Source organism: Punica granatum, chromosome 4 (assembly GCF_007655135.1).
Source record: "Punica granatum isolate Tunisia-2019 chromosome 4, ASM765513v2, whole genome shotgun sequence".
NCBI classification, from domain to species: Eukaryota; Viridiplantae; Streptophyta; class Magnoliopsida; order Myrtales; family Lythraceae; genus Punica; species Punica granatum.
In genome coordinates, this window is record NC_045130.1 from 17,580,469 (window position 1) to 17,596,660 (window position 16,192).

The following is a 16,192-nucleotide window of genomic DNA, read 5'->3' on the forward strand; positions in this document are numbered from 1 at the left end:
GAATCTTCTTGTGCTGATCTTGGTCCTAGAACAAACTTGCCACTCAATTGTATGAGCCTGGCAGCGGAGCTTGACATATAAAACCGCACCTGCTGGTCCTGGAACGATAATACTTGACTAGATAAAAGGAGTGAGGAAGTAAATGAAAGCCCGCGTGCATATCCATGTCGAAATACGGTTGTTGGAATCCGCCTGTGGTGTAGAGTGCACTTATTACTATGTACTAGACCCAGATATGAAGGAGTCATTCATCGGATTCATCTGCAAGTACAAACATAAAAGAGCAACATTTTAGGATCTTTGGTGAACTCCTTACACATAAAGCAAAGATCTTAGCAAAGAAGGACAAAGGCTCGTGCAGGTCGTCTGTGTCTATCCACCTAAACTCAGCCAGCCAAAGCTTCCCCTCGAAATGTTGACTTGTTGATCACTTTATCCAGCCCTTTGGTTCCTATTTATGGAGGGAATACACCAACGGGCTCACTAGCTAGCTCAGCATTCCTTCCATCTATTCTTGGAAAAGCAATTAGACGCGGTCTCTTACCCGAATCACCGACGACAAATTCAAATAACTAGGATCATTGGTTTTATTAGAGTATATATATATATATATATATATACAAACACTGTGGAATATTCCCTACTAATTATATATCTTCATACAGTTGCATCCTTTATCCAATTTACCCCCGTCTGATCTGCCCTCAAAGGAGCGAACACTAATCTTTTATAAAACTAAGGGGGGTCGATTGTGAAATTTTCCATTTCTTTTCCCTTCATGGAAAGTATCTGGATTTTGTTTCAGCGGATATAAAATTTTTTTGGGTGGATAAATGGGAGACATTGTTTTTATGGTATCGAATATTAAATTTATTTGTCCTCCCAATAAACGCTTTCCCGGGACTCAAATTTGTCTTGGATTGAATATGCTAATCGCTTAACCAACACTTTCTTGGTTATCTCAATATTTAAATCCGATATTTGCTGAAGCTCGGAAAAAACTTTAAACTTATGGATGATCAAATGGATTGAACGTTCAATCCCGTGCAACGCGCGTAGAATGCGCTCCGTTTTTAAATTGAATTTTCTCGGTTTTTTATTTTTTTATTTTTGAACTTTTTAAAATGTATAGATATAGATTTGGGCATGATAAACAATGACCCCGCTTGATGCTGGCCCCAAAGTTTTATTTATCGTTATTATTATCATTATTTTTTTATATATAAATTGGTGATCCTAGCATTACATGCATACATGGATATATGTACCTGGAAAGGAAAAAAAGCTAAAATAGGAACACACACAGAGCAAACCATCCGATTGTTCTTGCTCTACTAGGACATGAAAGACGTGGAGATGGCAACAACTATCAAGTATTTGACCATGATTTTGTGCTATAGGTAAAAGCTCGGAGATTCACTCGCAGATTAATCAGCAATAATCACCTTTCAAATAACCTAAACGTTGTACATCGAGAACGAGCTTCTGCACAAACATTAAGGACTCACACAACAATTGGGACATTAGTGTCCAGGGAGATGCTAATATTGCTTTGCCTTTAGTCAAAAGAATATCTTTTTCATATTTTGGGATGAAATGCCAAATCCGAAGCTTCAGACATACAAGATATTAGATATGTAGTTTGCCCAATCGTACACACATATATGTACATACTAGAAATGAATACAAAGAAAGCATAAAACAAGCACATCGATCACATCTCCCTTGCTTGTTTTCGATCTATTATCCTACTCCAAAAATGCACTGAAAATAAAGCACACTGACCAAACAAAATTTTCCTTCTCAGCAGAAAAGATGCGCTAAAGTTCCTTTGGTAGCACCATGGACTCATGGGTCGTTGAATATATCCATAGCATGGCAACTTTTCCCGTGAAGAATATTTCCGAAAAAGAATCAGTAATCATACCCATGCCATTTGCCATTCCAAAGAGTGCTACCTGCCAGCTTGTGTCCCAGCTTCCTCTTGGAAAATAATGTCTATTCTATTCCTTGAGTGTGAATCAGTCAGGGTCTTCCGAATTTCCCTGTTGTTCCTTAGAGGAACCATGTCTGAAGACTGAAGCATTTGCACTACGAAATCCTCCACGTGGAACGACCTAAATATCCAGAGTAATGGAGACAAGGCAGTCTCTTAGCAAGCTTTGCAAATATGTTTTCAGTTTGCACTACTTGGTGGCAAAACGAAAAATTAGAGAAGAATGATGTATAAATTACTTGATCATTTGATGACCCATCAGCTGAGCTTCTCCTGGCCCTTTTGGGAACAGGAGAATAAGCAGAATTCCTTTTTCCGTCTTCATTGACAAAGTTCTGATCTGAAACTTCTGCATAAATTGCCAAAGGAAAAGAAGGTAGAATGGCTCAGAGGTTGAAAAACATGATTCTCGAGAATACATTGTAATTCATTCACAAGAAAAGACGCTCTACAAAATCCCAGCAAAGTACTTTGTGCCATATCAAAGGGATGATTTCTTCCAGTTCTCTGGTTAAGAAAGTCATAGACTGTACGGTGGGGCAGCATACTTCAAAAATCTACCAAGGTTACTGACACAAACCATAATAAATGGCGACCCTACTCTTCTTTTCTCTGATCCTTGATTTTATTGCAAGAACCGGTGGGTCATAAGTATAACGTTGACAACATAATATATTGTTCTAGCTTCTCATAGTAACATCTTTAGATACTGGAAGTGAAGCAGCAATTACTTCATTACTTTTATCTCTCTCTCTCTCTCTCTAAATTCCCCCTCACATTTCTTTACCAAATCCTTTCAGCATTTCCATTTCTGGTGGATTGCTCATTTTTAAAAATTCCAGAAAAGGAATATAAAGCAAATAATAAGAGTTGCATAAGGAAAAGATATTCACTGCATGAATATGAGAAAGCAAGACCACAGCGGTGTCCTCAACAGATAAAACTAACTAAAACTGATACAACCCTAAATAATATGTTGAGAAAAGAAATTTAAAACACCCATTCAATTTTTTATGGCCTCCAAGTAACCCAGTTCCACAGCATATTCTAAGCCATCTCTAACTGTGAAAGGGGGGGCCATACGCTGTAGGTTTAGGGAGAGTGAATTGTTTGGTCTCACATCATCACCTATAGCAAAAACCGCAAGCTTGGACGGCCATACCATAACCTCTTTCAAACAAAGATCTCATGTAGCAAATCATTCACAATCAAATGGTCTTCAAAATGCCTGAACCAACCAAAGAAACTAATTTAAATTAAACTTCCTAGAAACGTCAAAGATGGCAAACAAAGCAGTCATTTCACATACTGAAATATCAAGGCTTCATTATCTCCCTCTCTTCAGGGGCAAACATCATTCAACATCAGAAGAATAAGCTCAAGCCCAAGTCTGCATGCTTCAATAAACATGTGAAAGTGTATGTGAAGGATGGACATTATATACATTCCAACAAAATGTACAATGATGATCAAACCACCAAACATACAAAGGGATATAAAAACCAAGAAAATTTGAATAACTACGAATAAACATTTCAATAACAAGATTCACAAAAAGAATTACCAGCAGTGCCACCAACTGGATTGTGATGGCGTACATGATGTGCATAGTGCTGTGTTGAACTGCTCGGTAATCCACTAGAGAAATTTCTATTTCCTGTCATGTGAACTTCCTCATTGTATTGTTGTGTATGAGGCTCAAGAGGGTAAACATTCCCAGTAGTGACGACGTGGCGTGTCCGTGGACTTTTAACTACATGGGAATCAGATGAATTTTTCATCCTTCGAAAGTTAATCTTCTGCCAGAGACCATCTTGCAAAACCTTGAACAGATACAATGTGGGGAAAAAGTAAGGAAACAGTGTGAAGCTGAAGACAAGATGAGGATCACCGAAGTTTCTCATGGATTCCTGACCTCATCAAAAGAAGCACAATTTTCCATTGGCAATTCCGAAGGTGGGTATGGAACCCCAACAACCTCTCGTAAGATCGCACCCCGCATCCTCTTTGAATGGTTCAGCTGGTCAACAAATGATCTTTCCAACAAATTGAGATATAGATTGTGCTTCTCATCTGTCCACTCTATTGACTGTACCTGCCAAAGAATTATCATCAAACTCTGAACAACAAATTTCATTTACTGATGAAGAAGGAGAAGGAATTACCCAACAGTGATTTAAATCAGACATATTAGAAGAGGTGAAATGAAGCCAAATACACCTCAACTACTACCGGAAGTAAAATCACCTCATGGTCCAAGGAAGCAGCTAAAACTATTGCAGTTCTACGCATCTCTCCACTCTTTGCGGTCTATTCACATATAAGTAAAGCATCAATCTCATGCAGGTAACAGAGGAACAAGCCTCTGTAATTGCATTTACAATTAAAGAAGAAACAACGAAATTGGCTTCGGCTGCCACTGCCAATCAGAGAATATCAACCGATTACAACCCGGAATTCAAGCGTGTACTCACACACCGAAATTAAAATCATCCACAATTTGATCGTCTCGGCAGCTATATTTGATTTCCAGACCACAATTCAATAAAATGATTAAAGGAAAAAAAAAGAAAAAAAAGTGAGCGCTAGGAGACGTCAATGGAAAGTAGTTAATTTTAGAAATAACGATCAAATTGTTTCTCAGGCCTCAGTACGAATCGCATCCTCGCAGCAATAGAAAACTCTTATCAGTTTAAGAATAGATAAATTCACAAAAAAAAAAAAAAATCAGAAGGAACAAAATGAGTTAAGACACACAAATCAGCCACTCGCGAAGCTCAAGATCGCCACACATCATACGAAAACCAGAGCTCAGGAAAACCAGTGTAACCTTAGAACAGAGCGTTATGCGTGGGATTACTTACCAGGGACGAGGAGTCAGCGTCGCCGAGCAGGGCGGACCTCGAGCTATCGGCGGTTACACCGGACTCCTCCGAGAGGGCGTGAGCCGGCCCGCCTCCGCAGGCCTCCTCGAGATCCGGCGCCGGGAGAATCCCCCGCCGGAGATCCGCTTCCATGGGCCCTTCACCAGAGCTCAAGCTCCCCTTCACAGGCAACACAGAAGCGAGAGAGAGAGAGAGAGAGAGAGAGAGAGAGAGAGAGATGAATGGAAACGTGATGGTGGTGATGCTCTGCAGCTTCGTTATTACTTGCTAAATATGGGAGAGAGAATTCAGCGGAGAAACCCTCGCTCGCGTTGCAGACCGATAGAGAGAGAGAGAGGAGGAGGAGAAGAAGGAGGAAGGCGGTGTGAGGGTGGTTTGTGTGTGTCGTTGGCAATTGTAAAAATGGAAAAGGGTGAGGGGGGGGGCCACATGCGCTGCGCTTTTACACGTGTCATTGGCATCGGGAGGTGCCACCTCATCAGGGGCTTAATAATATCTCCGGCCAATGTCAGCCAGATATTTTCTTGCGAAGGCGCCCGTCCAATCGGTAGGATATTCGGCTGGGCAAGTGGGCCTCACGCGCCCCCCCTTGGTTTTTATATACGCCCGGTGTATGTATGCAGCCTGGGACACGTGGGACATAGACACAATTATTATTATTTTAAGACCAGGCAAGCTGTCACAATTGATATTTCCTTTCTAGCACCGATGGAGATATAGATAGACGTACAGTAAAGAAGAATCTATCATTATTGTTACTTAGGATATGCTGCAAATCTGCTGACCAATGAAAATTTACTAGGTCAATCAATACCCAAAAGATCTTTTAAGATAAAGCTACATCAAAGATATGTGAAAAGAACTTACAATATCATACGTATGTGCTATTAGTAATTAATATGTCTAGTATACATCAAAATATCAAAATATCTAGTAGAAAATAGAGTAGGGAGCTCTTAGAGGGTACTCATTCCGTAGCATATGCTTCTCATGTAATCATGAGATCATATTGGACATTTTGCTATGATCAAGTTCAGTTGTTTGTATGTAATCTTTAAAATCCAAGTGGATATCAATAAGGTACAAAATCACCGATACTGCTTAATATAGTTCAAGTTTTTGAATTGTAATAAAATATAGTATGATAATATGGTGTTAGTGATTTAAATAGCCAATAAAAGGTTGACTCATATGTTAAGAGAGTTACTCATATCCTTAATGTTCATATCCTATCGAGAGGTTTCAAAAAGTAATTATCATTAACACGTTAAGTTTTGTCGTGAATGACGCACTTGGATAAGATCTGAAGAAGGAATGAACTAAACTTTAATAATAAAAACACAGAACATTACCCGAGAGAAAAGAAAAAGAAGAAAAATCTTAATGAGCTTAGATATATTGAAATTTAATCAATTTGTTGAAATAATTCATATTTTTATAAGATCACATGTATCCCGACATCCTCAGGCAAATGATTAAGATTAATTTCTTTTAAGTGTAACATTAGTCACGAGGTATTTTAAATGGATTTAAAATTATATATTGCAAGTAAAATTCACTCATTTGAAGTGATTGAATAGACTCACTGGATATAATATGAAAAAATACTTTAACTCCCTGAACTAAATTAAATTTTATGGCAATTTCCATTTTCGAAACTCTGTAACAGTTTTATTTAGAATCATGGGCCGACTTACTCGAATTAAATATGACCGGACATCCTAGATATTTTCTCTTTTGAATTATTGCACTATAATAATAATGATGATGATAATTTAATAAAAAGGAAGATTTGACTCTCATGATCTCATCCAATGGTCGAAGATAATTTAGGTAGTGGGCGCATCCTCGCGGGTGTACGCAGAAGTTCTTGCGGTTGTTAAGGTTATCCATTAATTACGATGGGGAGCGATTGGGGCCCCATCTTGTCGATAAAATAAAATAAAATAAAATAAATGGACGATCAGTTCAGCACCAAAAGCTTATCGCCTGGTTTTGTATCTTTCCAGAGAACAGCTGATCCGTCAAGTTTACTCTCGAACACGATTTATCGTTCCATCTTTAAAAGACCTATACGAATTCGATTCTTCCATCCAATCTCGGTGCGTTTTCTTTTCCACAGCTGGCTTATAGAGACTAACACGAGATACACTTTTACTTTGATATGACAAGAATCTACACAAACGCGTCAAACCCATCAAAGGCCACTTAAATCTCAAAATTTTAGTGAATTTATGCGTGTTTGAATATGTTTTTAATCCAAAAAATTAAATTGTTAAATAATGGAATCGAAATCAACATGTAGACCTATCTATTTTTATTTGTTTACCTCATGTGGGATTGCATTTCTTTGACTCTTAACATTCCACGTATTATTATTAAATTCTTACGGCAACGCTCTATAATTTGTTAAATAACTCACTCCTTTTAAAATTATCCACACATTACCCATCGTTCTGTTCTATTGACATGACACCAAGAGTATTAGTTTTCGCCACATGGATACCCCGTCACCAAGTCCAAGCTGAATTGAATCCGACTTGATTTTATATAATATATACTCATTGTATCTCAATCACCAAAATCAAGTCGAATTCAGGTCGGAGGGGTGGTGTGTAATTAATTTTGAAAGGAGAAAATGTCGCTGGTATTTAACAAATTACAGGAGGTGTTATCGAAATTTATCCTTATTATTATTATACATAACTTGGGACTAACGGACTGTAAAAACTAAAATTATTTAAAAAGTCACAATATTTTAGGCAACTATCCTAACATAATTGATGATCATTTTCTTAGTTACTGTAATTTTATTAGTATTTTTTCGGATCGAGTGGTATAAAATAGAATTCACCTAAGAAATTAGGACTGTCAGTATTTGACACAATACTATAACACGACGTGAATATAACAAGGAATTAAGCGCGTTTCGGTTAAGACTAAATGCGTTTGGTGTCTAAACATGTCAAACCTGTTTAGACATGATAAATAACGTGTTTAAACGGGTTCAACCCTTGTAATCCGTTTGGATACGGTTAGACCAATTTATATTATGTGTTATCGTGTTAATAAATTTATTTCACATATTGTATCAATTTATAGAAAAACACTAAAATCATTTAAATTTGTTTATATAAATAACTCGTTTATAGTGATTTTATCATGTCAATTGTGTAGTATCATATAATTAAAGTTAATAGTATCATATCATATAGGTATAATATGTATCTAAAGGTAATTGTGTCATATTGCGTAAGTAAATATACATACACATTTAGACGCGTTTAGTTAAACGGATTAGACGTGCCGTATTCGCGTTAACTCACAATTAAACGTGTCGTGTTCGTATTTGAAAATCTTGATACGTTTATTAAATGTGTCGTGTTCGAAATTAGAAATTTTTAATATGACTTGTTTAAATACGACACGACACGTATCGTGCTTGACATAAATGTGTTGGGAAGCATAAGGACACTTTTTGATAATGAAAGAAAGTTGGCGGGGCGGGCGGGCAGGCGGGCAGGCAGACTAGAGTGGGTGGGAAGATAAGTATTTAGCACTTTTTCGTAGTGTTATTACAAAGATTTAAGATATTATTCAGCAAAAAAAGAAGAAGATATTATCCTTATTTCAATTGGTCAAGCAACTTTCTTTATTCCACCAACACTACTTTAGTTTCCCCTTCTAGCATGCTTTGTCATTATTCAAAAGAAAAGCCTTCATTAATTTTCAATCAACTCAGAAAAAAAGGAAAGAAAAGAATCATCCATTTCCTATTTTGATATTTAATGAATTCATTTCTTGAGAGTTCTTAGTATTTAAACATAGCAAGATTTCGATCCATGTGCATTCACCTAACTTGTCTAGACCATGAATCCGCACGGAACCGTGTTTCCGATTTAAGTCAATTATTGTAATGTGTACTGTCTTGGAATATACTGTGCATCTAGCCTCGCATTCCATACTCTCTTCTCATTTATCTATCACGTGTATTATGTGGAGGAATAGGAAATCACCTTTTCTTCTTTTTTTTTTTTAAAAAAAATAGTCACGTCCTTTTTTATATTCCAGAAGTACAAAAATCTCCCGCTTTTTTTTGATAATAAATAATGGCTGTAATTTTTTAAGGGAAAAGGTGTCACCTTTCAATTATTGTTATGGCATATAAGATATGCAACTTGGAATTAGCCAATGATAGTCTATTGCTCCCATCCCGATAGATCTATGCACCGCGTCTTCATCGTGTTCGATCTGATAAAAGTGTTTTAAGCATGTCGAGATGCAACCGGCTTTCTTCCGTCCTATAATTTTTCTTACTTATTATTATCTTATTAGGCACCAACAACAATATGCAGATTTCTTTGGCCAAAATAAGAAGCAAGTCAACAAAAATAAAAGAAAATTGCAACTATATATATATATATATATTTATTTATTTATTTTATCGTGGTCTGGCCTGTAGAACTTCCTAGGCCCGGTCCATATTTACAAAGGGCGAGGCTTTATCAAGGTCGACAGGCCTGTCCGAATTCAGGCCTCCAGTGTGATACTGATGGAAGTCATGCTAACAGTGCTAGCAAAGCAAGAAAATTAGAGAAATTTCACTCATCTGTCCCCTGGAAAAAGGATGATTGGATATATGAATCCCCGACTTACTACAACACGTAAGGAGACCACAACCGATATACTGGTACAATTTCTTACAACATTCTAGAAGCTGTTATAGTCCTTTAAACTATAAAAAGGCACGGTTCGAACATAGATCTTGCCTTTTCAGAACAGGTCATTCTGGTGCGGGAAACCTCTAGCCATACATAAACATTCACCATCAACTGCAACTATCACACTCGACCTGCCTCTTCTTAATTAGTCGTTGGACATTCTCAAGCTTTGGACTTGCACCAATGCTAAACCTCCCTCAGCCTGATGAAGTACACAATGAACAAGCAAAAAGTGTATCTCCATCATCAGCTCTCAGCCGAACATGGAGTTTTTAACTCCTCGAATATAAAGTTTGAGATGGGCAAAATCTTCATTGTATCTCCTGAATCAGTTAACTCTTAGGGTACTCGAAGACAAGCCCTTCTGCAACACTTCTTGCCCTTCCATGGCCGAAGAGCTTGCTAATAATTGCCAACACAAAATCTGTCGCCAAAGCTAATCCTTGCCCTGTGATCACTCTCCCATCAATTACTACTCTCGCTCCTTCAATCCCTTCATTAGAAAGGTCAAGGCCACCCATGAGCGAGGGATGTGCGGTTGCTCTCTTGTCCTGTGTGTTGGACAAGTATTAGCATGTTCCATTTGTTTCAGAGTTCACAGAAAACAAAGTGCAGATAGGGGCAGTGAAGCAAAACTATATATATTTTCAATTTCCATCGAAATAATTTTCCCTGATTTACAATAATTTCTGCTGAAACGGACAGGAAACTTACTTTCAGAAGCCCATGTCTGTGCAAGACGGATAGTGAAGAGCACATAGCTCCAAAAATTCTTCCACCTGAATCTTGTTCTTTCAGCAACTTTTTTAGAACTCTGGACTTCTGTAATCGTTCTGAACCTGCTTTTCCTCCCTGCAACACATTCAACGACTAAAGATTTTACAATTTGGAAGGCAGTTTTACGGAGAAATAAGTACAGGAATCCCAACTCGAATGAGATTCTATCAAAATTCAATTTCTTTCTCACCGGAAGAATGATTAAATCGTATACTGTCTCTGAAGCATCAGAAATTAACTTGTCTGCTACAATTTTCGTGCCTTGGGATGCCAAAATTTGAAGATTCTTTTCAACCGAAGCAATTACTACATCTACTTTGGCTCTCCGTAGAATATCTACAATGGTTACCACTTCAATTTCTTCACAGCCATTGGCCATCGGAATCAAAACCTGAATCATGTCGAAAATATTTTAAACCATTACCTATAGGCCATGATCATTGCAAAAACAATAATATAATTACTCGAGCACAGATAATACGTTGTGACTACTATACAACTTACACGAGGAGTGTGGTCGATAGACCATTCAACTCTGTTTAGCTCTTCAATTCTGGGATTATTGTCAGCAGCTTGCATCAGCTAGTAAATGCAAAACAAGAACAAAAAAAAGAAAAGGAAAAACTACGTATAAGTTTCTTCAATGTACTAACAAATAAGAATACTCAAAGGAGTTGTATAATGGGGCCATTAGTTTTACCAATGATTCTCCAGTATCCCGAGCAACGGACTCCCCAAAAAGCTGCTCTACCAAGGACAATGCGAACTCAAGTGAAGTTCCTGGACCACGACTTGTGGTGAGCTCTCCGGAGACTTGAATTTTCGATTTAACAGCCCAGAAAGTAGGGAGCTTATCATGAAATGCAGGGTGGCAGGTAGTCTTGCACGACAAACTACATCAATGTCAGTTGCTGAAGGATTTATTCTTCACACAGCTCTGTCTGTTTCGCAAGAGTTGTTTTCTGGAAAAGGCCAATGAAAGATTTATCTTTTCCAGTGAGATATATGCAATGTTTTTCTTTTCATTGCTTTACTTTAGGAAACCAAGTTTTCCTTTGCCATATGCAACAATGGAAACTTAAGAGTATGTTCATGGCCGGATTTTTCTGAAAGACGAAGAAACTGATTTCAGCTCACCAACCAAACAGTACCTGTTTTCTTTTTAAAAGACCCCATGGGAGAAGTGTGACTGCAGGAGCGGCACATATAGCCCCGTATAGTCTCTTTTCCTCTGCCTGTTTGCTCGTAATTTTCTGCAGAGTCTCACAATCTCTTAAACGTGCTGAGCCAGGCATCCCGCCCTGTAAATAAGATTAATCTCTCAATGACTGACCCCCCGTAAACCAATACATAATGGAAAACAATCATTGTAATACAATGGGAAAACTTCCAAAACTTTACCACCAAGAACCACTCCAGACAGATACAGTGTTCACTTACAAATTTGCAAATTCAACCATATAAATGAAATGCTTGGACGCAATAAGGCAGGCCTCTACAAAACCTCTTTCTCCACAACCTCCCGTATGAAGGAATGGAAGTATCAGAGAACGGTATTGCCGTAGAAAACTAGATTATTTTTATGGTGATAGCATGATACAAACACTACCCACCAACTGATCTTTTCGGGCTACCATGGCTTCATATATCCTCACAGTCAACATATGCGACAAGCAAAGATGCTTTTAACAGCAGGCAGCAACAACCACAACATATCATGAAAACTACATCAAAAGCAAATCCACGGCATGATTATGACGGAAAACGTAAATTTCCACGAGAGAGAAACTAACCGGCAACACCACGAGATCAAAAATGTCGTTACAGCATTCGGAGATGCAGGTGTCAGCAACGAGTTTGACCCCACCAGAAGCCTCGACCTGGAGCTGCGGCTCCACAGAAGCCACGGCCACATCTGCGCCGGCTCGTCGAAGGACGTCGATCAGCACAACTGCTTCCATCTCTTCCGTGCCGAATGCGATAGGTACCAAAACCTGCCGACAAAAATGCCCACTTAACCCTAAATGGAATCAACAATTACATGGGGCTCTCAGCTGCATTTGAAGAATCATACAAAGTGGGCAAGCGAGGAAACACCTTCTTAGTGGGGACACGAGGAGCTGAGGTCGTGCCAGGAGCTGCAACCGTTTCGAGTTCTGTGGGGTGAGGTGAAGGCGCTTTTGGGAGCTTCGGCTTTGGAGCGGATGTTCTTGGCTTTCTCCGCTGGGGCGAGGCAGTCGACGACGACGAGGAGGAGGATGGCGCGAGTGCTAATGAACCAGCAACAGCTTTGAAGGCGGAGGTTGAAGAGGAGAACTTGCGTGGACTGAAGCTGATGGGTGGACTCGGAGAGGAGAGGAGAGACGACAGGCTCTCCATGTTTGCTGTGCTCCGAAGCTGCACAGAGTGCTGTGGACTCGCCGGCCGACCGGGAAAATATGTTTATCCATTTGTCGTCGTACTGACGTCATCCTGGGATGAGATACAAGGCGTTCTGGGCTGGGCCTCGAAGCCACGGGCCCACGGGCGATTTTCCATTTTTCTTTGGACAAAAATTTGCAAGAAGTCATCATCTCGTCTCGTCTCGTCTGACCCGAATCTTGCATCAAGTGTACCAAGTTTTTCGATCGTGATGACTTTTCCAACCACGATCATAAATTTTTAATCCGAGAAAGTAATTGGGCGGATCATTTAACGGATTTTTCAAGGAAAATCCAAAGAATACAATGAAATAAACATTTCCCAATGTGACGTTTGATTCGCTAAAATGGAATTTAGGGTGATTAGTAATGAAAAGCGGAGGAAATTTGAATAATTAGAATTAAAATTTTGATTCAAAACCTTTATTTGGTTGAGTCTCGGAATTAACATGAAATGGAATCAAAAAATTATAAAAGACTAAAATGCCCTCCCTTTCTAAAAATAAAAATATTAAATAATATAATAATAATAAATTTAAAAAAAATCATCACACCACAGCCACTGTCGATTACTGCCACTGCCAGATTTTGACTGATGGGAGGTCGTCTTCCTCATTCATGGGTCGCTGGAGCGAGGTCACCTCCGACGAGCCCATGCCTCGCCCATCCTAAGCTGATGACCCCGGGGATGGGTTCGCCGACACCGAGCAACCCCATATCGGAGGTCTCAAGCCTTGGTCTGGTTGAGCCTAAGGCTTAGGGCTAGAGAGAGAAAATATTCTCTCTAGCTCAAGGCTAGCTTATCGAGCCATGGGCTCAACCAGACCAGGCTTGAGACCCTTGGTTGGGCTCAAGACCCCTAGCTGGGGTCACCTGATGCTAGCAAACCCATCCTGGGGTCATCGAGCCTTGGTGACTCGGGAGATTAGAAGAAGAAACTTTTTCGTTAGAAGAAGAGATGAGGAATTAAGTAGGAATTTAAGAGCTTTATCCATTATTTAGTTAGTGCAATTAATGTGCTATTGAGGGTATTTTGGTACCAGGTAACAAATGGAGTGGATTAGTTAAAATGCAGGGTGGATAATAGGCACAATCCGGTAAGAATTGTACTCTTCCCTTGAGCTTAAAGGATACATATTTTTGTAAATTATACTAAGTCTTTAGTGGCTTTACGTTGACGGGGCCAGTACTTGCGCTGATTATTCAGTTCTTCTGATATATTTGTGCTTAAAAGCGAGAGTTCAAACATTGGATAGCGAGAGTGGCAATATCGCCGCTACGGCTGTCCATCATTAAATATAATATATATATATATATTTATATATCTATCGTCATCATCATCAACCAATTCTTTAGACTGGCCTTTTATTTGAGTTTCTATTTCTTAAATTAATTTTTTTACGTCTCCTTTATAATGAAAAAGTTATTGCTTTAAAAGTCTTATCCGTTACGATTATATTATATGATAATATCACAAATCGATATGATTATCTAATTGGTTGTAATTTTTGGTAATAAAAAAATTAGCATTGACAATGATAAATTTCTTTAGGAGTTTTTACTTAAAATGACCTATGATTTATCCGTTTTGTCAAATCTATCATATATTTTTTTTTGTCATATCACATGGTTTACATTTTACATCAAATCTATCCCGACGTTATCTTTTCCGTCGACATCTAACGGCCGTATTGAGGTGGCAAGTGGAGATTAGAAGAAACTTTTTCGTTAGAAGAAGAGATGAGGAATTAAGTAGGAATTTAAGAGCTTTATCCATTATTTAGTTAGTGCAATTAATGTGCTATTGAGGGTATTTTGGTACCAGGCAACAAATGGAGTGGATTAGTTAAAATGCAGGGTGGATAATAGGCACAATCCGGTAAGAATTGTACTCTTCCCTTGAGCTTAAAGGATACATATTTTTGTAAATTATACTAAGTCTTTAGTGGCTTTACGTTGACGGGGCCAGTATTTGCGCTGATTATTCAGTTCTTCTGATATATTTGTGCTTAAAAGCGAGAGTTCAAACATTGGATAGCGAGAGTGGCAATATCACCGCTACGGCTGTCCATCATTAAATATAATATATATATATATATATCTATCGTCATCATCATCAGCCAATTCTTTAGATTGGCCTTTTATTTGAGTTTCTATTTCTTTAATTAATTTTTTTACGTCTCCTTTATAATGAAAAAGTTATTGCTTTAAAAGTCTTATCCGTTACGATTATATTATATGATAATATCACAAATCGATATGATTATCTAATTGGCTGTAATTTTTGGTAATAAAAAAAAATTAGCATTGACAATGATAAATTTCTTTAGGAGTTTTTACTTAAAATGGTCCATGATTTATCCGTTTTGTCAAATCTATCATATATTTTTTTTGTCATATCACATGGTTTACATTTTACATCAAATCTATCCCGACGTTATCTTTTCCGTCGACATCTAACGGCCGTATTGAGGTGGCAAGTGGAGATTAGAAGAAACTTTTTCGTTAGAAGAAGAGATGAGGAATTAAGTAGGAATTTAAGAGCTTTATCCATTATTTAGTTAGTGCAATTAATGTGCTATTGAGGGTATTTTGGTACCAGGCAACAAATGGAGTGGATTAGTTAAAATGCAGGGTGGATATTAGGCACAATCCGGTAAGAATTGTACTCTTCCCTTGAGCTTAAAGGATACATATTTTTGTAAATTATACTAAGTCTTTAGTGGCTTTACGTTGACGGGGCCAGTATTTGCGCTGATTATTCAGTTCTTCTGATATATTTGTGCTTAAAAGCGAGAGTTCAAACATTGGATAGCGAGAGTGGCAATATCGCCGCTACGGCTGTCCATCATTAAATATAATATATATATATATATATATCTATCGTCATCATCATCAGCCAATTCTTTAGATTGGCCTTTTATTTGAGTTTCTATTTCTTTAATTAATTTTTTTACGTCTCCTTTATAATGAAAAAGTTATTGCTTTAAAAGTCTTATCCGTTACGATTATATTATATGATAATATCACAAATCGATATGATTATCTAATTGGCTGTAATTTTTGGTAATAAAAAAAATTAGCATTGACAATGATAAATTTCTTTAGGAGTTTTTACTTAAAATGATCCATGATTTATCCGTTTTATCAAATCTATCATATATTTTTTTTGTCATATCACATGGTTTACATTTTACATCAAATCTATCCCGACGTTATCTTTTCCGTCGACATCTAACGGCCGTATTGAGGTAGCAAGTGGAGGGACAGTGGGACACACTTGTCACGTGTGCACCACATCAGCACGGCCGTTAGATGTTGACGGAAAATATAACGCCGTGATAGATTTGATGTAAAAAGTAAATCATGAGATAACTTTGACAAAAAAATATA

General features: G+C 38.0%; 2 protein-coding genes across 6 annotated transcripts; both read right to left on the bottom strand.

Annotated features, from left to right (window-relative positions):
- Positions 1-1,557: 1,557 nt before the first annotated feature.
- Positions 1,558-5,266, bottom strand: LOC116205543 (cold-regulated protein 27-like). 5 transcript variants are annotated; one of them, XR_004156525.1, is made up of 6 exons: positions 4,861-5,266; positions 3,912-4,091; positions 3,561-3,819; positions 3,306-3,393; positions 3,080-3,224; positions 2,236-2,345 (listed from the first exon to the last, which is right to left on the bottom strand). XR_004156525.1 is itself a non-coding variant. In XM_031538169.1 (5 exons), the coding sequence occupies exons 1-5, from the start codon at positions 5,011-5,013 to the stop codon at positions 2,022-2,024; spliced, it is 792 nt and encodes a 263-aa protein (XP_031394029.1). In that variant the 5' UTR covers positions 5,014-5,265; the 3' UTR covers positions 1,558-2,021. The 5 variants fall into 5 exon arrangements, 4 of the variants coding, with proteins under 4 accessions (XP_031394029.1, XP_031394028.1, XP_031394030.1 ...); XM_031538169.1 differs by lacking the exons at positions 3,080-3,224; positions 3,306-3,393 and adding an exon at positions 1,558-2,117 and having other exon boundaries at positions 3,912-4,085; positions 4,861-5,265; XM_031538168.1 differs by lacking the exons at positions 3,080-3,224; positions 3,306-3,393 and adding an exon at positions 1,558-2,117 and having other exon boundaries at positions 4,861-5,263.
- Positions 5,267-9,491: 4,225 nt separating this feature from the next.
- Positions 9,492-12,819, bottom strand: LOC116206239 (protein DJ-1 homolog C). The gene is made up of 8 exons (XM_031539054.1): positions 12,477-12,819; positions 12,173-12,373; positions 11,531-11,680; positions 11,080-11,259; positions 10,884-10,961; positions 10,570-10,770; positions 10,317-10,454; positions 9,492-10,153 (listed from the first exon to the last, which is right to left on the bottom strand). The coding sequence occupies exons 1-8, from the start codon at positions 12,756-12,758 to the stop codon at positions 9,935-9,937; spliced, it is 1,449 nt and encodes a 482-aa protein (XP_031394914.1). The 5' UTR covers positions 12,759-12,819; the 3' UTR covers positions 9,492-9,934.
- Positions 12,820-16,192: the final 3,373 nt, after the last annotated feature.

Excerpts from the sequence above, each read along its gene's own strand:
- LOC116205543 (XM_031538168.1), bottom strand. The coding sequence starts at position 5,013 with ATGGAAGCGGATCTCCGGCGGGGGATTCTCCCGGCGCCGGATCTCGAG. Across the intron at positions 4,092-4,860 it reads ACGCTGACTCCTCGTCCCTG|GTACAGTCAATAGAGTGGAC; the intron begins GTAAGTAATCCC and ends ATTCTTTGGCAG. Across the intron at positions 2,118-2,235 it reads ATGGGTCATCAAATGATCAA|GTCGTTCCACGTGGAGGATT; the intron begins GTAATTTATACA and ends CTGGATATTTAG.
- LOC116206239 (XM_031539054.1), bottom strand. The coding sequence starts at position 12,758 with ATGGAGAGCCTGTCGTCTCTCCTCTCCTCTCCGAGTCCACCCATCAGC. Across the intron at positions 11,260-11,530 it reads GTCTTTTAAAAAGAAAACAG|ACTACCTGCCACCCTGCATT; the intron begins GTACTGTTTGGT and ends TTGTCGTGCAAG. Across the intron at positions 10,455-10,569 it reads ACGATTTAATCATTCTTCCG|GGAGGAAAAGCAGGTTCAGA; the intron begins GTGAGAAAGAAA and ends AATGTGTTGCAG.